The sequence below is a fragment of the Aulonocara sp. 'chitande type north' Nkhata Bay genome, linkage group LG8 (genome assembly GCF_057382095.1).
Source record: "Aulonocara sp. 'chitande type north' Nkhata Bay isolate Kocher_YH1m ecotype deep benthic linkage group LG8, A_spYH_male_GT1.1, whole genome shotgun sequence".
NCBI lineage: Eukaryota > Metazoa > Chordata > Actinopteri > Cichliformes > Cichlidae > Aulonocara > Aulonocara sp. 'chitande type north' Nkhata Bay.
Genome location: NC_141351.1, coordinates 5,497,619 through 5,520,491, shown reverse-complemented (window position 1 = coordinate 5,520,491; position 22,873 = coordinate 5,497,619). Strand labels below are relative to the sequence as shown.

General features: G+C 41.7%; 2 protein-coding genes across 2 annotated transcripts; both read right to left on the bottom strand.

Annotated features, from left to right (window-relative positions):
* Positions 1-18: 18 nt before the first annotated feature.
* Positions 19-10,214, bottom strand: LOC147322924 (chondroadherin-like protein). The gene is made up of 11 exons (XM_086304724.1): positions 10,082-10,214; positions 8,382-8,549; positions 7,782-7,976; positions 7,501-7,656; positions 7,239-7,384; positions 5,403-5,684; positions 5,090-5,300; positions 2,695-2,968; positions 2,207-2,619; positions 1,957-2,123; positions 19-1,724 (listed from the first exon to the last, which is right to left on the bottom strand). Exons 2-11 carry the CDS (start codon positions 8,547-8,549, stop codon positions 1,415-1,417), a joined length of 2,322 nt encoding a protein of 773 aa, XP_086160850.1. The 5' UTR covers positions 10,082-10,214; the 3' UTR covers positions 19-1,414.
* Positions 10,215-12,929: 2,715 nt separating this feature from the next.
* LOC147322923 (uncharacterized) lies at positions 12,930-17,291 on the bottom strand. Its single transcript, XM_086304873.1, has 8 exons — positions 17,272-17,291; positions 16,983-17,178; positions 16,079-16,204; positions 15,818-15,963; positions 15,528-15,723; positions 14,368-14,513; positions 14,078-14,273; positions 12,930-13,357 (listed from the first exon to the last, which is right to left on the bottom strand). The coding sequence occupies exons 1-7, from the start codon at positions 17,289-17,291 to the stop codon at positions 14,129-14,131; spliced, it is 975 nt and encodes a 324-aa protein (XP_086160999.1). The 3' UTR covers positions 12,930-13,357; positions 14,078-14,128.
* Between the last annotated feature and the right edge of the window lie 5,582 nt (positions 17,292-22,873).

Genomic DNA, 22,873 nt, shown 5'->3' with positions numbered 1-22,873 from the left:
AAGTTTTCCTGGGTTGTAATGAAGTTTTTTTTTTTAATGTTTTATATCCAGATAGATCCTTTTGTAAATATACAGTCAATTGCAGTATTTTTAAAAATATATTATCTAAATGTGATTTGATTTTCAACTTTGAGTATGTTGTGAGCCTACAGTGAAGGTTAACTACCCTCAACTGCAGGCTCGGTAAAGCAATGCTTTATTCTTTTTTTTTTCTTATTTTCCATCATACATGTACTATTAAATATAAAAGGCCAAAACAACAATCGGGTACATTCCTAAAAACAATGTCTTTACTGGCCACCTCAGCAACACCGAAAGATACCTGAAGGAGAATTGGAGAATTCTTTCACTGGTTAGGAAAAACTACTTCATAACATCTAACCTAGCCAAGAATCCTACCATCAACAGATATCCTCACGAATAAAAATACAAAATGCTGTCCAAATAATTTGTCAAAAGCAAGAACAGATTAGACCAGGGGTGGGGAACTCCAGGCCTCGAGGGCCGATGTCCTGCAGGTTTTAGATCTCACCCTGGGTCAACACACCTGAATCAAATAATTAGTTCATGACCAGGCCTCTGGAGAACTTCAAGACACATTGAGGAGGTAATTTAGCCATTTGAATCAGCTGTCTTGGATCAAGGATACATCTAAAACCTGCAGGACACCGGCTTTCAAGGCCTGGAGTTTGACACCCCTGGATTAGACTGCTGGAGAAGAGTGCATATGCATAATATGACAGATTAACTTGTACCAGAATGATAGGAAGGGAAGAGTATGGAGAATTAGAGAAATAGCTCATGATCTGAAGAATACATCCTGTGTCAAACATGGTGGAGGCAGTGTGATGGTATGGGCATGAACGTGGCTGCCAGTGGAAACCAGGCAGCGGTCGCTTGTGTTTATTGATGACGTGACCACTGACAGAAGTAGGAGAATGATATGTGGAGTATACAGGCCCATACTCTGTTCAGAATCAGCCAAATGCTACATATATTCATCCAAGTACTAAAAACAATCCTTATATTAAAAATGATGTTAGTTTGTCCAGTTAATTTTTACAATTTTAACATAAACTCCTTAAATCAAAGTTTAAATCTTAATTGCTTGATTGAAAATGTACTGTGGCAAAACTACTAGTACTGTGCAAATACCTGACTGTAGCACTTTTAAGGTGATAAAAGTTAAAGCCCAACATGATATAGCTTACTAATCCAACCGTACAAAGAATTTATACTGTTGTTCAACATTGTGCTAAGACAGCAAGAATGATTAGTGCAGCTGGGACCGTTCAGTTCAGTGTTTAACCTCAAAACTTTGGTTCTGCGCTGTGCTGATGTTTGCATTGAAGCCCTGACTTTAAAACATCAGCACAGAACGCCAGAATGGATGCAACGCCGAAAGGCGGGAGTTTCAGGGCATGCTGCGTCTCTTTGTGCTTTCAGCAGCTTTCTTTGCTGCACCCTGTTTTGTGTTTGGACTCCCTCGAATTTTGGATTTGACCTTGAGCATCTTGACCTGCCGATGGCCGCTGAGGTGCATCGGTTTGGGTTTGGTTGCCTTGGGGGCCTTTGCTGGCTTTGAGGTGACAGCAGGGGCAGAGGGAAGACTCTCTCCACCAGGACAGGCTTTGAACCCGTGGACATCCTTGACCCTCCGACCCCGCAATTCAGGTGGATTGGCACAGGTGGCTCGCACCTTCAGGTTAACTTTCTCAATCCACCTAGATAAAAAGAAAAGATCCAAATTAGTTACTATTGTTAGTTATTTAATGTTATTGAGCCAAACGGTATAATATGTGAACCTTAAAGCTAATCTTAACAGACAAAGATGCGTCTTTGGAAATGGTTTTGTTCCCATAATGACCAACATTCACACATTTTCGCATACTAGAATCTCTCACCGTCCAAACCCCAGTCCTATTTAACTACATTATTGACTTGCAGCTGTCTTACATGCGCAGTGGCAGTAGGGGGCAGTCACACATTAGAGGATTGTCAGCGAGATTGATGACCTCCAAAGCGGTGAGTGGGTGGAAGTCAGGGACCTCCTCCAGCTGGTTGCCCTCCAAGAAAAGACTCCTCAACCCAGGACCCAGTCCTGCCAGGGCGCTCTGCGACATCTGCAGCAAAAGCAATCACATCGGTTTGAAAAAAATCTACATTACATATGAAAACGTTTGTAGAGTGCACAAAGCCCGCTCACCTTCTCCAGTCCCATGTTATTGAGGTACAGCTCTTTAAGTGACCTCCCCAGAGGTTTGAAAGCATTCGATCCGATCCAACGAATTGAATTTCTGGACAGCCTGAGGTCTCGGAGATTCCCAGCCTTGCTCAGTGCCTCAGTGGGCACCTCCTTGAGCTTATTCCCTCCCAGGTGAAGCATGTCCAAGTCATTTGCCTGGTAAAGAGCCCTGGGCGACACATGCACAATGGCATTCCCGGTGAGATAGAGAGCTCTCAAACCCTCAGCCCCCGTCATGATACCTGGCTCCAGCTTAGTGATGGAGTTGTTCTCCAGATGAAGTGCAAGCAGACTGGGCACCAGTTTGAAGACACCTTTGGGGAAACTGGTAAAGCGGTTCTTTTCCAAATGGAGGTAAGTCAGCTTAGGGAGACCTTAAAGAAAAAAAGCAAGTGAGTTTGGATCTTGTCTGACCATCTACTCTAAATGTAGCGTTGCCAGTGAAAGACCTTTGAAGGCATCTGGGCTCAGGGAGGTAAGCTCATTCTCAGACAGGTACAGGTATATCAGTCCCTTCATCCCATTGAAAGCCCCTCCCTCTACATCCACAATTTTGCAGCGCTGCAGGTGCAAGGACACAACCTGGGTGACACCGGGGAAGCTGTTGCTGGGAATGTAGTGGAAGTTGTTGCCACGCAGGTCCAGGAGACGTGTGCTGGCAGAGAAACCGCGAGGCACTTTAGTGTGACCACGGTTCTCACATGAAGAGTGGTGTGTCTCTGCCTGTAGACAGGTAGGTAAAGGAAATTTAGAGCTCACCAGCACTTCAACCTTGCACGTCCCTCTCCTGACGCTATGAAAGTGTGTTTGTATGAAACTGTCCAGCTTCTTAAATTAATATAAAAAGATTAACTACAATCAGAACAGTAACTTGGATTTTAAAAGTGTTGTTTCTTTACTCCTGATCAAATACGAAACTCTTAAGAGTTAGAAGGACCGATTCATTCTGATGTGTGTTAAATTTGAAGCTTCAGCCAGCAAAGAACCATCTTAGCTTAAATTAATAGCCAAAGTAAAATTTTATTTTATTTTCACTTGCTACACACGAAGCAAACATGATTGGGGGAAAGAAAAGGGAGAAAGAAAGAGAGGTAGGGGAAGAGGAACGGTGATAAAGGGCAAAAAACAAAAACCAACAAAACAAACAGACAAAAAAATACATATATCAATCACCTGGATCACCTGTTGAGAAAGAAAAAAGAGAAAACAAGCAAAAAAAAAAGAGAGCAATATAATAAACAACATCATCGCGATAAACTAACAGTAAATAACAGTAAATACTAAATATTGAATATTATTGTGCAGCACATAAGATCGACCGTGCACAGTGTGATTTGAGGTAGGAGCCAAAAAGGGTGTAGTTTGTGTGTGTGAGCACCCGTGAAGGACAAAGAACACACCAGACAGGTCAGGGATAAAGTTAGTGAGAAATTTAAAGCAGGCTTAGGCTACAAAAAGATTTCCCAAGCCTTGAACATCCCACGGAGCACTGTTCAAGCCATCATTCAGAAATGGAAGGAGTATGGCACAACTGTAAACCTACAAAGACAAGGCCGTCCACCTAAACTCACAGGCCGAACAAGGAGAGCGCTGATCAGAAATGCAGCCAAGAGGCCCATGGTGACTCTGGACGAGCTGCAGAGATCTACAGCTCAGGTGGGGGAATCTGTCCATAGGACAACTATTAGTGGTGCACTGCACAAAGTTGGTCTTTATGGAAGAGTGGCAAGAAGAAAGCCATTGTTAACAGAAAACCAGAAGAAGTCCCGTTTGCAGTTTGCCACAAGCCATGTGGGGGACACAGCAAACATGTGGAAGAAGGTGCTCTGGTCAGATGAGACCAAAATGGAACTTTTTGGCCAAAATGCAAAACGCTATGTGTGGCAGAAAACTAACACTGCACATCACTCTAAACACACCATCCCCACTGTCAAATATGGTGGTGGCAGCATCATGCTCTGGGGGTGCTTCTCTTCAGCAGGGACAGGGAAGCTGGTCAGAGTTGATGGGAAGATGGATGGAGCCAAATACAGGGCAATCTTGGAAGAAAACCTCTTGGATTCTGCAAAAGACTTGAGACTGGGGCGGAGGTTCACCTTCCAGCAGGACAACGACCCTAAACATAAAAAGATCTGAAAACTGCTGTTCACAAACACTGTCCATCTAATCTGACTGAGCTGGAGCTGTTTTGCAAAGAAGAATGGGCAAGGATTTCAGTCTCTAGATGTGCAAAGCTGGTAGAGACATACCCTAAAAGACTGGCAGCTGTAATTGCAGCAAAAGGTGGTTCTACAAAGTATTGACTCAGGGGGCTGAATAATTATGCACACCCCACTTTTCAGTTATTTATTTGTAAAAAATGTTTGGAATCATGTATGATTTTCGTTCCACTTCTCACGTGTTCACCACTTTGTATTGGTCTTTCACGTGGAATTCCAATAAAACTGATTCATGTTTGTGGCTGTAATGTGACAAAATGTGGAAAAGTTCGAGGAGGCCGAATACTTTTGCAAGCCACTGTATATCTCCCCCACCTGCAGAGTGAGTTCATGGAGAGAGGAGACCTCCTTCAAAAAGCCCTTTTTCAATCAATGAACTTGAGGGCTGTTAACTGGTAGACTAAAAACACAAACATGGGGGAAAAAGGCAAATCAAACGCTAGTTTTACAGACTTAAAGGTGGCATTGATTTTCTAACCTAAGCAAGAATCCAGCATATTTCTCAATGTGTTCAACTACATCCTACTATCATTGGCAAATGCAGGTAAAGAGGTTAAAGTCAGCTTGGAAAATATGGTAGGCATTAAATGAAATATAAATATACAAAAAAAGTAGTGACACTCACCTCACAGACACAGTTGGCAGGACACTTGACCTTGTTCGGTTCTTCAGTGGGTCGTGGCATGATCCTGGCTGCTTCTTCCTCTTTTATGATGTCTTCCTGACTCTGGCATCTCAGCTCAGAAGGGTGGACAGCATCCAGGCTGTCACCTGAAAGATGGGATGGCCCTCCACAAGTTCCCATCAGCTTCACTTTGTTATAGATAGCCCACTCTCTGCAGAATAGGGGGGAAAAAAGAAAAGAAGAACAAAGTGCTGATCACTTCCCTGAGGTTTCCTGAAGCTGTCAGGACAAGAGCAACAAAAACCCGCCGTACCTGAGTGGACGCAGGTAACAGTTGCAGAGGATTGGATTTCCGGCCAGGTTTAGACGGGACAGCTTTGGCGAGCCTTCGGCGAAGGGCTGGATGACACGCAGCTGGTTATTGCTGATGTCCAGGTGGATGAGGTTGGGGGATTTTGAAACAGCTGTGTTCACCAGGTCCTGCAGGGACATGTGGTCCAGGAAGAGGTGGGTCAGCTTGGGCATGGACACAGCCTCCTCCCCCAGGTACGTCATGGGGTTGTAGCTGAGATCGAGACGAGTCACCTCAGGCAGCCTGGATGCAGAAAAGAACAAGGCAGGAATAAGAACAATGATTATTACTCTTATTACTCTTTGTCAACACAGACATCAGGTGTCTGAGTTTAACAAATGACTTTCTGTCCATTGTGTTGAAGTTTGGTCAGACAAGGGACTATACTGTCTGTGAGAGAGGGATTTGACAAAACATGGAATCCCTTTTGTTCTTTCTACTGATTAATATCACACAACTCATCACTTTATTTAAAACCTAGGGATTTTCTATTTTCTTCTCTATCTAGAAATAGGAGAGCCTAATTAAAAAAAAACTTAAATTGCAATATAAACCAGCTTAACTTATAAATGTTAATAGATAGCACATAAATGATGGATAGACGCTGTTATACTGAAGAGTGAACCCACTAGGCTTCACCTTTGAGGCCTAACAACCTTAAATCTGCATCCTTTGTAATGGCCAGCAGGGGGAGACTCTACATATCTCTCCCTAAAAACGCTTTCCTAATGAGTCAACGGTCTGCACTGCAGAAGATAATATTAATTTATACATAATGGTCAAACAGTTAAAGAAACAAAACAAAACAAACAAATTAAAATAACTTAGTAAAAGTAACTGATAAATTAATGGCTACTGGTATGGATAAGCAGCTTAACGTTCTGTAAACATGATGTCATTAACAGAACAGCAAAAACATAACAGGTAATCAGTTGAACTTGTTATCTAAAGCAAAGGAATTGACTACTTTATTGATCCAAAGCTTAAACCTAACAAACAGTAACCTTCAGGGAACGTTTCCCAAAAAGGCCCTAAAAGTTACAATTTGGAGGCGGGTCCAAGAATGTCCGCTCAAGGCGGTGCATAACTATTAGCTTACCATTTTAAAAGAAGTAAGTTAATTGTTATGTACAACTGAAACAGTTAGCTAACACAAATCAAGGAATGGGAGTTCATTAGAACTCACGAACACAGAATCTGTTGAAGAGTGAAGGAAAGCGCTTTTTTGACTCTGACAAGACTATCGGGGAACATTGGATAAAGAATGGGATCCATTGCTTTAGGGTGTGGCCACCTTGTGACTGACAACTCATGCGGTGTCCTACGTTTTTCAGTCAGTTCAACCTATTGATCATCACATCCAGTAGAAACAAACCTACGTTGCAATGCCTAAAATATCAAATGTTGAAGCCCACTGTGATTCACAGTGGCTATGTCCATCTTTAATGTACAGTCTTTGACAGTGGTTTTCAAAGTGTGGGGTGGAGTCTTTGGAGACCTTGCCAATTCTATTCTCTATTTTTTTAAGTGATACAAATTGGACTCTTTTAATTATTCGTAATCAATGATTAAAAAAGAAAGAGATGTGACATTTTTTCAGCTTCAGAAGTCGAGAATGCCAGAAGAAGCTTTCTTAAGCTTTTTCTCTAGTACGTGTAAAGCAACCAGCGGGCCTGTACTTTGCTGTTAATTATGATGTCATAATTGTCACATTGGATTTTATTTTTCTCTAGATTTACATCCAGTGTGAGATTCCTGTTTAGCTCCAATGCTGAGCGATGGTGCCTCTCACTTCACCTGGTCATGGTCTCAGTGGGGAAAAACTGTAACTCGTTGTGATCCAGGCTGAGACGAGTTAGTGTGAACAGTCCGGCAAAGGCTTCAGTATCCAGGTAGTTTAGAAAGTTGTAACTAAGACGAAGCCACTTGATATTCTGCAGGCCCTGAAAGCAAAGGAAGCTGGCATTTTATTTAAGGCTCCAACAAGACGTGCATCTCTGTAAAATATTTGAAATTTTCCATTTCGAAGTATTTTGTACACACGGTTTAGTGTGAGTACCTGGAATGCCATATTAGGGATGTAAACCAGCTGATTGTGTGAGAGGGAGAGCAGGTTGAGGGAGCCCAGCTGAGAGAACGCTCCAGGCTGGATCTCTTCCACACGATTACGGTCAATAATAAGCTGCTTTAGTGAGGACAGACCGTCAAATGACTCCTAGAATCATAAAAAAACAAAGGACTGCACTGAGAATGGTTGGGTAGACTTCTTGAAGTTAATTTTAGTTTTTAAAAACCACTGAAAATGATCATGGGATATATGTGGTTTAAGTCTAAGAATACCTGGTAGAGGATGTCAATGTTGTTGTTGGCAAGGTTGAGGAAGACCAGGCGACCGAGGCCACGGAACGTCCCCTCCTTCACCTTGTGGATGTTACAGCGCTGCAGCGACAGGTGAGTCAGGTAGGGGGTGTGCCTGAAAGCCCCAGTGGGGAGTTCCTGTATGTCATTACCTCGAAGGTCCAGTTTCACTGTTATCTATGAGGAAAACAGATTATATATTAGAGGATAATAATAAGTATTTAAAAGGTACCACAGCTTTGGAAGTTTAGCCGAAGCCTTATCATTCTTTAACAGGGGTATTAAAATTTGTATTTCCCTGGAAATAAACACCTGTTCAACAGAGAATTGTTTAAACAGCCCCATTTTTGTGGATTGTTTAAACACCACAGCTTACCTGAGTATTGTTGCTAATCATTTCCATCTAGACTTCTTAGATGTGCAGCAGACAAATGTGCAGCAGCTGTGTGATGCTATCATCCTAATATGAACCAAAATCTGTGAGGAATGTTTTAGGACCTTGTTGAATCTGAGCGGATACGACCTGGTGCTGGCAAGGTGTACCTAACAAACTGACCAGTAAGTGTATATGTTTATAGATACCTCATCAACAGCAGGAGGAACCTGGGTCAGGTTCTTGTTGACACAGGTCACAGTGAGTTGGATTTGGTCGCAGAAACACTCCTGTGGGCATTTTGCTGCTTGGACTGCAGGGACGCAGAGGACCAGCGAGCTGATCAGCAGAATCCAAAAGGTAACGGGAAGGTCCATCTGTAGGGAAAACCCTGATTCACTCTTTTAGTTTGGCCACATAACATGTCAAACTGCAATGCTAAATGTTTAAGGTGCACGTACGCCAACAAATTACCGCTGATTCGTTTTTTTTTATTTTTAGCGGCGATGTACCGTAATAGAAAATTTATTCATGCATACAGCTTTCCAGTTTTCTGTTCATGTTGGCAGCTTCAACATTAATTTATATGCATTTGGATAAAAAAATGTATTAATGTAGTAATATATCAGTTACAGGGGCAACTTCTTTTAGAGGTATTTTGTTTTGTTTTTTACACTTGCTACTTTAAACACATTTTTATTGACAGATTTGCATCAACGTGTTATTGATGCAAGAGATGTCATTGTAATAGATTCTCATTAAACCAAGAATAAGTCTTTTAACCTGCAAAAAGGTTGGAAACTGTCCTTGGTTAGAATCATAAGGAATGTCGTTCTCAGAGGAAGTTTTAAAAAATGTTATTATCACTGAATTCGGACACCGTAAGAAAAAGCTGTGTGTCATTCAGTTATTTTTCCCTTTCCAAAGCTGAAGGTAGTTTAAAAAAATCCTTCTGCACTTTTGGGGATTAATGCCATTTGGTCAGATTGGTCTGCCGTAGTCTTCACTGGAATGCCTTAAAACCACATTCCCATGTTGGATCAACAGTGCTGATCCACAGGAACGGACATGAAAAGCTTCAGAGCTCCACACTCTACAGTTTGGACTCTGGAAATGTGGACACGTGCAGTATGCTATGGCTAATTTTTTCTGTTAAAACTGTGACCTCAAAGAAACCATTGATCGCACAACACAAACGGCATATTCATGAACTTATTTGCTATGTGCACTTGAAGTCAATGATAAGATTGGTATAAAAGGTTGAAAATACTTGGTGTCATCTCAAGCAGCAGGGAAACGAAGCTGTACCACACGTTTAAAAAGAATTAAACTGCTAGTTTCATAGTTATTCACGCCATATTATTTTCGAGTGCCCACCTGAACAGAAAGAGGCCCAGAAACTAGAGAGGAAGGAATTTCCTCAGTTCAGGCTGTTTGTCTTCGTTCCCCCGGGATCAACAGGTCCAAACCGCGGAGGAGCAGCCGCACCGGCCGTGCACAAAGGCGCAGTGTCTTTCTCTGCCGCGGCTGTGCCAAAATGCGTTTCCCCTGAAAATACACGCCTGTCCACCGGGCAGTGCGACATAGCAGGCACTGTACAGCCCCGAGACACTGATTTAGCCTAAACTACGATCATTACAAAAAATCTGAATATGATTTGTGTAGATATCAGGTTACATTTGTTCAAGTTAAGTGCTTATTACAAAAAAATACTAAAGTTCGTTATTAAAAGACGATGCTTTCCTTTATGACGCAAAACAAAATGCAGGACTAAATACCTGAGCATCGGGTATCAACCGTTCCGGCCTGTTTAAGTGTTGCCCGGACACCATTACAATCGTTTGAATGTGTGTAATACTTTTAAATCCGGACATTCAATGATAAGAAACCCCTTTACGCACAAACTCACCGTGGCGGTTCCGTCCAGCTGCAGAGCGCTACTGGTCCCTCAGTCACGAACTCCGCCGCTCTTCCCCTGCTTGTCGCCCCATCCAAAACAAACTCCGTCTATCCCCTTCTTTCACGTCTGCTCCTTGGCTACCTCCACCTCCAACCCCACTGCTGCAGTCTGCTCACTGCGCCTCAGAGTTTATTAAAGGACTAGTTCAGCCCAAAGTGAGGAGAATCAGTCACCTCAGAGCCTAAAGTCTAACTTTCATATGCACCACTAAAAATGAAAGTGACATTAAAAAAATTAAAATATGTAAGAACTCTGATCACAGTGTAACACAGTTAAAATCAGAAGCCATAAATGATTATGAATCCCTTTCTCCTGCTTTGGTTACAATGGATCTGTGAGATCTCAGATGAACCAGACCTGGATCAGATGATCAATGAACCAGTTTGTGTAATTTGGTGTCAGGTGCAGTGATCCATAATGTCCCAGAGGTCTTTGAGGATCGGTGAATGGCATTGCTGACTTTGTTGTTCAGGAACAGCATAAAAACACTGGTCACATGAGGCTGGGAATTATTCTCCACCCACATTTGGTCGGAGGATTTCTTTTTTTTTGTTTTTTGTCCCGTTTGGATCTATAGCCATCAGAATTGTTGTCTTGAGGCCAAGAAAGATGCCAAGCGGATTTATTTTACCAAGTGGATCATCATGGCCTTGCCATATTGGTCCATTTGATTGACCTTTATTATAATTATGAATTTATTTTATTTTCAGTTGCAAACGGGACAGACATAACTGTGGGATAGGACAGGGGGAAAGAATGAAAGAAAGAGGGGGAGAGAAAGAAAGAAAACCAAAGGGGAGAAGAGACGGTGAGAAGGAGGGGGGAAGAGAGAAAAACAAACAAACAAAAAAAAAACAAAAAAAAAACAAAACTCCTGGGTCACCTGTATGGAGAGAAAACAACAGAGGAGACAGCAAACAACAAAGAGCAACATAATAATAGAAGAAAAAAAAGCACCATCACAATAAACTAGCTAGCAGTAGATATCAATAGTTACTAAATAATAAACAATATTGTGCAACACGCAAGATAGACAGCGCACAGTGTGCTTTGAGGCAGCAGCCAAGAAAGCTGTAGTCCGCGTCTGTGAATACCCATGTGTACACCTGTGTGCATACCTGTGTGGATCAGCATGCTTGCATTCCAAAGGCTTCTCCATGTAATGATCTGCTAGGGAGTGTGGGGAGCCACAGCCCTGTCCTTTATGGTATCAAGCAGGTATGGAGGAGATCAAAACTCCAGACATCCAGAGGCCCCCAGAACACAAGAGACCAAGGAAGACCAACAGAGGGGCAGCTGCGGTCAGAGGATTTCATTCTGGTACCTACAGCAGTCAGGATACCAAGTCGAGGTCTGTGTTCTCTTCAAGGATATGCCTACCCAGACCATCTCTACCACACTGCCAAACTGGTCATGCTAGATGATATTATGGGGTTGTTACTCCTCATACACTTGAGCAGCCACTGGTCCTGCTGCTAGGTTGATGCTATTCTACAGCCCTATCCACGGCTCCTCACATCTCCTCCACACTTTAGTCTGTGCCTTCTTGTGATAGCACCTATGGATATGTCATCCTGGAGTTGGACTTTCTGTGAAGCCTCAGTGCGATGCAGGGACAGTCTCATGCAGTAGTGGCAAGAATCAGTCAGGAGGGATAAGATCAATGATCTGTGAGAGGAGGGTTTATTCTGTTGCCTCTCATGCACCTGTTGTCACTTTTATTTACACCAAAGCAGGTGAACTACACTCATCACAGTTTCTGCTTCCTAACTGGACAGATTGTATTCCTTAAGTTTAACTCTTTGTGTTTTGTTGTGATGCTCCATTATTCATCTCACCTGTTTTATTCAACATGGATGCTTTCTGAGGACTGATGCTAATAAACGTCACCACTCAAAAAAAAAACAAAAAAAACCCCATTACATTTTCTTAGAACGAGTTCAAAGGCGGCTGTTGCAGACATGACTGTGAAAACACTCAGACAAACACAGAGGGTGTCAGGTTTGTTAGATGAACTATATTTAAGACAGAACATATGGTACAAATTACTAATCAGGCAAACCAAAGTAATCCTCAAGGAATAGATGCACAATCAAACAGGTGATCTAAATGCTACGTTCCATTCTCATACCACCAACACACAGAGCTATATGAGGTAATACACAGGACGTTGTGCAACATAAAGTCATATAAGAAACTGCAAATAAAAGTTATTCTGGTCCCTGATCATGATGATCCTGCAGTATGGGTTGGTCCCTATGAGCAGCACAATGACAGCTGTGAGTAAACAAACTCTCCCTAACATTGCTCTTATTTCCCTTTAAAGAATTTATTCAAATACATTTAAAAAAAGACAACACCTTTTTATTTATTTTACTTATAGATTATAATAATGTTTGCATCACAACTTCTGTCTCAGCACTCCTGAACCAGGTTTTCACAAAAAATCAGTAGTTGTATCAGCGTCTGCCACACCGGTGGGATCTCTTCTACAAATTTCCCAATTTATTTCAGAAACACTAATGATAATTAAACCGAGATTAAAAGCATGTTTCTGAAATAAATTCAGTTTTTTGTCTTTTTTTTTTTAGTAAATTTTAACTCAATTACTTACTAAATGTAGGATGTTCACTTCACTTCAAGTTACAGTCATTAATCATTTTAAACACATTTGTGCTTTTTAGCAGCTTTCTTTGCTGCACCCTGCTTTGTGTTTGGACTCCCACAAATTTTGGATTTGGCCTTGAGCATCTTGACCTGCTGATGACCGTTGAGGTCAATCGGTTTGGGTTTGGTTGCTTTGGGGGCCTTTGCTGGCTGTGAGGTAGTGTAAAGCGAGTGGTAAGGAAGGTGATATGTAGACAGCATCAGCAGACTGGTCAAATTTCTTACAAATGTACTTTATTTTCTGGCACCATCTGGTAATATTTTAAAACAACCTCGGTTGTCAAAATCTTACTTGTTTTGTACAGAATTTTACACACACATGCACCTCATTAGTCTCTACCATTAAGAAATAGGTTAACGATACAATCTAAACAAAGAAACAGGAATAACATTATTTACAAACTCATTTACACAAATAAATGGTTTGAAAAGTAAAACGCTGCATACAATACAAGTCAAAAGATTACTTAAAAATAAAATAAACGACACTATATAGAAGGAAATACCCTTCATTTGGCACAGGTGGCTCGCACCTTCAGATTAACTTTCTCCATCCATCTAGATAAAGAGAAAAGATCCAAATTAGTTACTAGTGTTAGTTATGGTATAATATGATGACCTTAAAGCTAATCTTAACAGATAAAGATGCATCTTTGGAAAATGGTTTTGTTCCTGTAATAAACATTCACACATGCAAAACATTTTTTCCACATATTAGAATCTCTCAGCGTCCAAACTTCAGTCCTATTTAACTACATTATTGACTTGCAGCTGTCTTACATGCATAGTGGCAGTAGGGGGCAGTCACACATTAGAGGAGCTAAAGTCAGACCACTAACTTGGATTTTAAAAGTGTTGTTTCTTTACTTCTGATCAAATACGAACCTCTTAAGAGTTAGTTAGGACAACTGATTCATTCTGATGTGTGTTAAATTTGAAACCATCGTAGCTTACATTAATATCCAAAGTAGAGGAAAACATCAAACCTGGCTCAATTTAAAGCCTTTTTCAATCATTGAACTTGAGGGCTGTTAACTGGTAGATTAAAAACACAAGTCATGGAAAAACGGCAAATCAGCCGTAGTTTTTACAGACTTAAACTTGGCATTGATTTTCTAACCTAATCAAGAATCCAGCGTATTCCTCAATGTGTTCAACTATATCCTATATATATATGTAACTATATTGGCAAACGCAGGTAAAGAGGTTAAAGTCAGTTTGGAATATATGGTAGGCATTAAACAAAATATAAATATACAAAAAACTAGTGGCACTCACCTCACAGACACAGTGTGCAGGACACTTGACCTTGTTCGGTTCTTCAGTGGGTCATGGCATGATCCCTGCTGCTTCCTCTTCCTCACTCTGGCATCTCAGCTTAGGAGGGTGGACAGCGTTCAGTCTCTCACCTGAAAGATGGGATGGCCCTCCACAAGTCCCCACCAGCTTCACTTTGTTAAAGAAAGCCCACACTCTGCAGAATAGGGGGGGGGGGAGAAAATCGTGCTGATCGCTTTCCTGAGGTTTCCTGAAGCTGTCAGTACATGACCAACAACAGCCCATCGTACCTTAGTGGATGCAGGCAACGGTTGCAGAGGATTGGATTCCTGGACAGGTTCAGACGTCTTAGGTTAACCAGTTCGACAAAGGCTTCAGTATCCAGGTAGATTAGACAGTTGTTACTAAGACGAAGCTTCTTGATATTCTGCAGGCCCTGAAAGCAAAGGAAGCTGGCATTTTATTTAAGGCTCCAGCAACAGGTGCATCTCTGTAAAATCTTTGAAATTTCCATTTTGAAGTATTTTGTACACACGGTTTAGTGTGAGTACCTGGAATGCCATATTAGGGATGTAAACCAGCTGATTGTGTGAGAGGGAGAGCAGGTTGAGGGAGCCCAGCTGAGAGAACGCTCCAGGCTGGATCTCTTTCACATGATTGTGGTCAATAATAAGCGCCTGCCACACTGGTTGGATCTATTCTACAAATTTCCCAATTTATTTCAGAAACACTGATGACATGTAAACCGAGATTTCCACAGATATAAAAGCATGTTTCTGAAATAAATTCCTGTTTTGTGTCTTCTTCTTTTTTTAATTTGTAAATTTTAACTCAGTTAATTACTAAATGTAGGATGTTCGCTTCACCTCAGGTTACAGTCATTAATCATTTTAAACACATTAAACTCAAGTCTGATTGATGTGAAGTTTTTTTTTCTTTTTTAAAGCATCTGTATCTATTTTCTATAAAATATAAGTCACAAGCACAAGTAGAAAATAAAAATTGAGACATTCTTGGACAGTCTCTGTGAAGCCTTCATAGAAAATGAAAGTCAGGAGCAGAAATCAGTGGTTGGACTTGGCCTTTGACTAGAAACACCCCCCCCCCAAAAAAAAACAAAACATCCCTGCTAGTTTTTCAAAGTTGACAAATTGAATGTGAGTGCAGAGTGTGCCCCTGTGTCAGCTGAGTCAGTGTTAATCCTGGCACCTCCTCTCCAAAGCAGAGCTCAGCCTCTCTCTGCCACTGCCGCACAGATGTAACCTTAGGCCGCCTAAGGTTACATCTTTTGGCATCTTACAATGCTGTGATTGCAGCCATTACCCAACTCTCTGTGAATGGTACTCATGGCCATTGATCAGTGGTTATGAGAATTTGCATAATTATGATGAAGGAACTGACTGAAGGCATTAAATGAAATATAAATATACAAAAAACTAGTGGCACTCACCTCACAGACACAGTGTGCAGGACACTTGACCTTGTTCAGTTCTTCAGTGGGTCGTGGTATGATCCCTGCTGCTTCCTCTTCCTCACTCTGGCATCTCAGCTTAGGAGGGTGGACAGCGTTCAGTCTCTCACCTGAAAGATGGGATGGCCCTCCACAAGTCCCCACCAGCTTCACTTTGTTATAGAAAGCCCACACTCTGCAGAATAGGGGGGGGGGGAGAAAATCGTGCTGATCGCTTTCCTGAGGTTTCCTGAAGCTGTCAGTACATGACCAACAACAGCCCATCGTACCTTAGTGGACGCAGGCAACGGTTGCAGAGGATTGGATTCCTGGACAGGTTCAGACGTCTTAGGTTAACCAGTTCGACAAAGGCTTCAGTATCCAGGTAGATTAGACAGTTGTTACTAAGACGAAGCTTCTTGATATTCTGCAGGCCCTGAAAGCAAAGGAAGCTGGCATTTTATTTAAGGCTCCAGCAACAGGTGCATATCTGTAAAATCTTTGAAATTTCCATTTTGAAGTATTTTGTACACACGGTTTAGTGTGAGTACCTGGAATGCCATATTAGGGATGTAAACCAGCTGATTGTGTGAGAGGGAGAGCAGGTTGAGGGAGCCCAGCTGAGAGAACGCTCCAGGCTGGATCTCTTTCACATGATTGTGGTCAATAATAAGCGCCTGCCACACTGGTTGGATCTATTCTACAAATTTCCCAATTTATTTCAGAAACACTGATGACATGTAAACCGAGATTTCCACAGATATAAAAGCATGTTTCTGAAATAAATTCCTGTTTTGTGTCTTCTTCTTTTTTTAATTTGTAAATTTTAACTCAGTTAATTACTAAATGTAGGATGTTCGCTTCACCTCAGGTTACAGTCATTAATCATTTTAAACACATTAAACTCAAGTCTGATTGATGTGAAGTTTTTTTTTCTTTTTTAAAGCATCTGTATCTATTTTCTATAAAATATAAGTCACAAGCACAAGTAGAAAATAAAAATTGAGACATTCTTGGACAGTCTCTGTGAAGCCTTCATAGAAAATGAAAGTCAGGAGCAGAAATCAGTGGTTGGACTTGGCCTTTGACTAGAAACACCCCCCCCCCCCCCCCCCCCAAAAAAAAACATCCCTGCTAGTTTTTCAAAGTTGAAAAATTGAATGTGAGTGCAGAGTGTGCCCCTGTGTCAGCTGAGTCAGTGTTAATCCTGGCACCTCCTCTCCAAAGCAGAGCTCAGCCTCTCTCTGCCACTGCCGCACAGATGTAACCTTAGGCCGCCTAAGGTTACATCTTTTGGCATCTTACAATGCTGTGATTGCAGCCATTACCCAACTCTCTGTGAATGGTACTCATGGCCATTGATCAGTGGTTATGAGAATTTGCATAATTATGATGAAGGAACTGACTGAAGGCATTAAATGAAATATAAATATACAAAAAACTAGTGGCACTCACCTCACAGACACAGTTGGCAGGACACTTGACCTTGTTCAGTTCTTCAGTGGGTCGTGGTATGATCCCTGCTGCTTCCTCTTCCTCACTCTGGCATCTCAGCTTAGGAGGGTGGACAGCGTTCAGTCTCTCACCTGAAAGATGGGATGGCCCTCCACAAGTCCCCACCAGCTTCACTTTGTTATAGAAAGCCCACACTCTGCAGAATGGGGGTGGGGGGGGGGGGGGGGGTGGGGGGGTGGGGTGGAATCGTGCTGATCACTTTCCTGAGGTTTCCTGAAGCTGTCAGTACATGACCAACAACAGCCCCATCGTACCTTAGTGGACGCAGGCAACGGTTGCAGAGGATTGGATTCCTGGACAGGTTCAGACGTCTTAGGTTAACCAGTTCGACAAAGGCTTCAGTGTCCAGGTAGATTAGACAGTTGTTACTAAGACGAAGCGTCTTGATATTCTGCAGGCCCTGAAAGCAAAGGAAGCTGGCATTTTATTTAAGGCTCCAGCAACAGGTGCATATCTGTAAAATCTTATCCGGTTGCTAGCAAGGTGTATCTAACAAACTGATGAGTAAGTGTATATTTTTATAGATACCTCATCAACATTAGGAGGAACCTGGGTCAGGTTCTTGTTGACACAGGTCACATTGAGCTGGACACAGCAACACTCCTGTGGGCATTTTGCTGCTTGGACTGCAGAGACCCAGAAGACCAGCAGGTTGATCAGCAGAATCCTACGAGTAAGGCGAAGGTGCTTCTGCATGGAAAACACTCATTCAGTCTTTTAGTTTTGCTACATACTTCAAACAGTAACATTAATTGTTTAAAGTGCAAACACACCAACAAATTACTGCTGATTAGAGTTTAGTAATTCTTTAGGTTGGACACTGTGCTTGGTTACTGTCACACAGTGGAAATTTGTATTTGTTTTATAGTCTGTTTTATGCTGATTTTAATGTCTATTTGTATGTGTGGTTCTGATTTTATTTGCATGATTTTACTTTGATATTTGTGATGCATGTTTTTAGTGTTTATGTATGACATTGTTTTAATCCACTATGGAGTGACTGGACAGTGGACAAATTAGTCAATAGCAGGCACCTGTTGAGGTGTTGGGTGTGCCCTGATGTGGCCTATCAGCTGCTGAAAGGATCTGTTGAAAAGCTGGGTCAGCACCTCAATGAGGAAGAGGCCCAGATTCCGGGAGGAAGGAGCATGTAGACGCTAGATGAAACGGCTTGCGTGAAGACGGGCTGATCGGTGCGACTTGGTGTCCAATTCCGGCCACAGAAAAGGCGACCGGTGGGAATCAACGTGTGTCATCAACAGACACACGTTGTCTGTGAACCTCTGCCTGCATTTGTGAGTACTGTTGTTCACTGGTTGCAGCTTCACAAACAATGTTTCTGGTTAGTATCTGTTTGTTTATGTAGTAGGTTGGAAGACGCTACATGTTTAATTTTGTATGAAAATCACCCCCCCCCCGCTTTTTTTTTGGTTTTATTGTGACTTATTCTAACACTGTTATGCGTTGCCATCCCGAGGTTATACCTCATTATGTCAGTAGATGGTGTTCTTGCACTGCTGTGGAACTACCAGAGGGACTCTGCGCAGCTCAAAAATAAATGAGCTCCGGCCTGAGCAAGACTCTAATTTACGAGAGCTACGCAGGGCTCTCTAGCCTGTGTGCTGCCGGTCCAGAGTCTCCTGGGTCCTGCGCTGGTAACATTTTCAAGGCGAGGAGGAGGCCGCTGTTGCAGCGAGATAAGTTTCCATGTTGTCACTGGGCTTATGTTGGTGTGGGGCCAGCTTCAAAAGAGGAATTTTTTTTTTTTTTTCTTTGATCCTTATGTGTAACATTTAGGCTCATAGTTCAAGTGTCTACATTCTCTCAGTGGAATCATAAGGAATGTCATTCTCAAAGGGAGTTTAAAAAAAAAAAAAATCTAATTTAGACACTGTGGGGGCAAACAACTGTCATTTAGTTATATGGGTGAGGGTGATTTTAAAAATAATTTTTGAATCAACACCAAGGGCATTTTTAAATTTCAACACAGGTGGCTGATTTGTTGCACTCTGAAAATGGGGACATTGAATGGAGTGTTTTTAACCGTCTGGTGACTCACTCTTTGCCTCTCTTCCTTCTTCCATCTCCACATCTGAGCTTTCACACTCCACTTGCTGTCCATCTGAGAACGAGGCAAAATTTGGTATCGCATTAATCTATTGCTTAATTATCCACACCTAATCCATAACGAAGTAATGACAGAAAAGTTATAAAACCAAAACATTGCAGGTATGTTTATTATTGTTTTTATACTTGAATACTTTTGCAATGCAAAAACTAGTATGTGTTATTGTTACCTGTGCCGTTTTTAATCCAGCTGGTGAGGGATCTACTGCCTTTAGCAGCCTCACAGAGCTCCTTTTGTAACGGTTTCCTCCTCTTCTCCTGAGGTATGTTCTGTACAGTGTTATATCATGAGTAATAATTTCCAAAAAGATTATACCCAAGTCACACACATGCACATACAGTGACATTTTATACCTTCTCCAGAATACTGTATATACTATAGCCACAAGTTTGCATCATGGTGCTGATCCAGACTACTTCCTTTGTTATTCCTAGTTCTATAATAATAACGTAATAGGAATAAAAATAAATATAAAATGGATTTATGATGATTCAATTTGACTATCCACACTGTGCAAGTAGAAAGTTTATTAAATGTTTAAACTGTGGAGATACAATAATTTTGCTGCTGTAAAATCTGGATTTTGAAATATAAATCTAATATCTGTTTCTTAATGTATTTTTATTTAAAACAGTTAGGTTTTAAAATAAATATCGTAATTATAATCTGTAGCGGTTTTTCACACGGGGGGTTGCGCGGGGCGGCATCGTCTTGGGGGGCGGCATCACGGGCACCGAAAAAAAAAAAAAAAAAAAAAAAAATTGCTCGTACTCGTGCTGCCCCGACGTTATGCCAGTCTGTGGCGGTCCTAGCCTGTTTGGCGCCCTGGGCGAACACTCCCTCTTGACAACAGGACAAATCAACAATTGACACTGATTAATTAATATTAAAATCTGTAACATAATGTACAATTTCTTCTTGGAGCCCAACCAAACACCTCAAAATGTTCAAAACTTTTTTTACACTTATCCACCAATTCCTGAACGTGTGCACCCCAAGTTAACCTCTCATCAAACCACAACCCCAGAAACTTAAATTTTCTCACTCTTTCTAATCCTGTGCCATATAGCTTCAGCTTAATGTCCTCATTAACCCTCTTCCTTGTTTTAAAAAAAAAAACTGTCTTAGTTTTATCAACTGAAAACTTGAATCCCCACCTACGACCATTCTTCCACTTTTTTCTTCGATGCCCGTAGATTCATTGAGAGAGAGAACGCACGCACGCAGAGACAAAGTAGATTAGTTGAGAGATCAAGTAGAAACCATGAACTAAAAGTAAGAAAACTAAACAGTGGATTAGTGTTAAGGTAATGATAAATAAATTGATAAAATTAACAGTGACATTTAAAGCTGATCAAGTATTCAAGGATGAATGGAGGATTCGATGGCAGACTGCATGAGAGCTGTTGGGGAGAAAGGAAAATGAGGCTGGAAGTGAGACCATGACAGTGCAGGAAACAGTGCAGTGGTATGCATTTTAATTGTGCAAAATCATGCTGTTTTGTTTTTCTTCATTTCTAAGTAAAGTTTTTAACCCTTACTGGTTAAAACCAGTAAGGGTCCTTTTATTAACTACTTGTGTAGTTAATAAAAGGACTGGTAACATTTTGTCACGCTGTTGCGCACACATTTGCTTCAACTGGTCAGTTGCCTGTGTGCTATAGACTATATTGTACGCTTTATACCCTATACTTACTAGTTTTTGTTGCATCACTCGAGTGATGCAACAAAAACTGCGTCTGCTCGTTATTAAAAAATATAATTTCCTTTTTGATGCAAAACCAAAATAAAGCACTGAACACCTGGGCATCGGTCATTAACCGTGCATTTCCCCGGACACATTAGTCGTTTAAATATGTGTATTACTTTTATATCCCAACATTAAATGATAGAATCCTTTTTACAAACTTACTCACGAAATATGGCACTTCTTCCACTGAAGAAGCTTCTCGGATGAGATGTAAAACGTCTTCAGGAAAGAACTGAAGAAGCTTCTTGGATGAGATGTAAAACTCAAGAAACACCAGCTGGGGGACTGTTGGAGTCCTAGGTTTCAGTGACGTTTATCCCATATTCTTGGAAGGGGTGGCACCCTAAAATGATCGCTTGCTATCCCTTGTGCCACCTTGGTTGTACATATGAGAGTATTGTTTATTTATATTAGATGGTATTAAGACTTTGAACCTAGCTACAGTTAACACTGAATATAAATTCTAAAACCGAATATATTACATAGTGTTACCCCCCCCCCCCCCCTTCCTCAAACAACAAATGGTTCAGCCCAAAACTTTCCAGCTAAAAACTGGGCAAGAGTCTGACACTTGTTCTCTTCGAGAACGGAAATGACTGCGAATGTTCGCAGCATAGAGGAACTGAGGAATTTCAACATTCCTGCACATTTCTGTTGTCACAGGGTAATTCCAGCACAAAGCTAAGTAGGTATAATGGTTTGCCACTGAACTTTGCCCATCAGAGTATGCTTGTAGCTCATATACATAAAGCCTGGACGGTTTGCCACTTCAGTTCATGAAGTCCGAGGAGTTTTTCCGCCCCAGAGACTTGTGTCCATATTCTTGGCTTGACTCATGTGAGTACAAGATAACAATTATTACAATGTGATGTGTGCTTGTACCTTTAATAAACGCTCATTGTTATAACTTAGAAGTAGGTTTGCAGGAGACTCTACATGCTTATCTGTAAATATAAGACAACAAGAGGCCAATGGCCCAGTGGATGCAGAGTGGGTGTCTCAGTGCTTGTAATTTGTTAACTCTGTTTTGTATGTTTTCTAAAAGAATTTGGTGTAGTTTGGGTGAGATCTTATGACCGACAGGAAGTCACAGACACACACAGTGCTTTAACTGTTACACTCACAAACCCACACGCACTCACTCACGTGCACTCACACATGTACCCAGTCACTCACGTGCACTCACATAGACACACGGGTACACGCACACACAGGCACTCGCGTGCTTGCGCATACATACACAAACACAGAGTTTGCAAAATACCATGGGGGTTTTATGATGGGGTCGCTTCTATAAAACTGGTTGTAACAAACAAAGAAGTGAAGATCTTGTCACACAGTGGAAAATTGTGAGACATTCGGCGATCGGCCAGCATAACCCGACGATCCAGTCCCGACGGACAGAATAGCGACCGTGGGAGGCGACGCGTGAAATCCACAGTAGGGCAGGGGTACGCCTCTGCCTGCATCTGTGAGTATCGCTCTCCCACTGTTGGGCGCTAGGAGTAGCTTTGCCGGGTGTTGAAAACGCGCAGTTCTTTGAATCTTTGGGCTGAAGGAAGGACAATACTCGGTGTATAAATGCTCAATCAACAATCATTTATTTCCATACAATTCAACAGTCAGAGCATTACAACGTCCGGACGGGAGAGATGCTACCAGAGGGTCAGGCACATGTCTCCAAATGGTGACGGGTTGCTCAGCTTTTTATAGTCTCTAGTGGCCCCCAGCTAGTCGTAAAAGCCAAAACATCACATTCTTTCTCTGTTACAGTGCCTAAGTTATGACCTCGGCAGTTGTTTCTCTGCGGAGGAGTCTCAACATTCCTGCCATTCCTGCACATTTCTGTTGTCACAGGGTGTTTTTAGCGTTTAATCATTCCTGCCGGCAGGGTTTTTAGCGGGTTGTAAACACTATTTTTATTGTATACTGGGATTTTTAGCTTGTATTTGG

Bases quoted from the DNA above. Each gene is read 5' to 3' on its own strand.
- LOC147322923 (XM_086304873.1), bottom strand. From the start codon at position 17,291: ATGGGGCTGTTGTTGGTCAT. The intron at 15,964-16,078 runs GTACTCACACTA...CTTTGCTTTCAG, and splicing joins TCCCTAATATGGCATTCCAG to GGCCTGCAGAATATCAAGAA. The intron at 14,274-14,367 runs GTACGATGGGCT...CCTATTCTGCAG, and splicing joins CGTTGCCTGCATCCACTAAG to AGTGTGGGCTTTCTTTAACA.
- LOC147322924 (XM_086304724.1), bottom strand. From the start codon at position 8,549: ATGGACCTTCCCGTTACCTTTTGGATTCTGCTGATCAGCTCGCTGGTC. The intron at 5,685-7,238 runs GTGAAGTGAGAG...TTCTGCATCCAG, and splicing joins CCCACTGAGACCATGACCAG to GCTGCCTGAGGTGACTCGTC. The intron at 5,301-5,402 runs GTACGGCGGGTT...CCTATTCTGCAG, and splicing joins TGTTACCTGCGTCCACTCAG to AGAGTGGGCTATCTATAACA.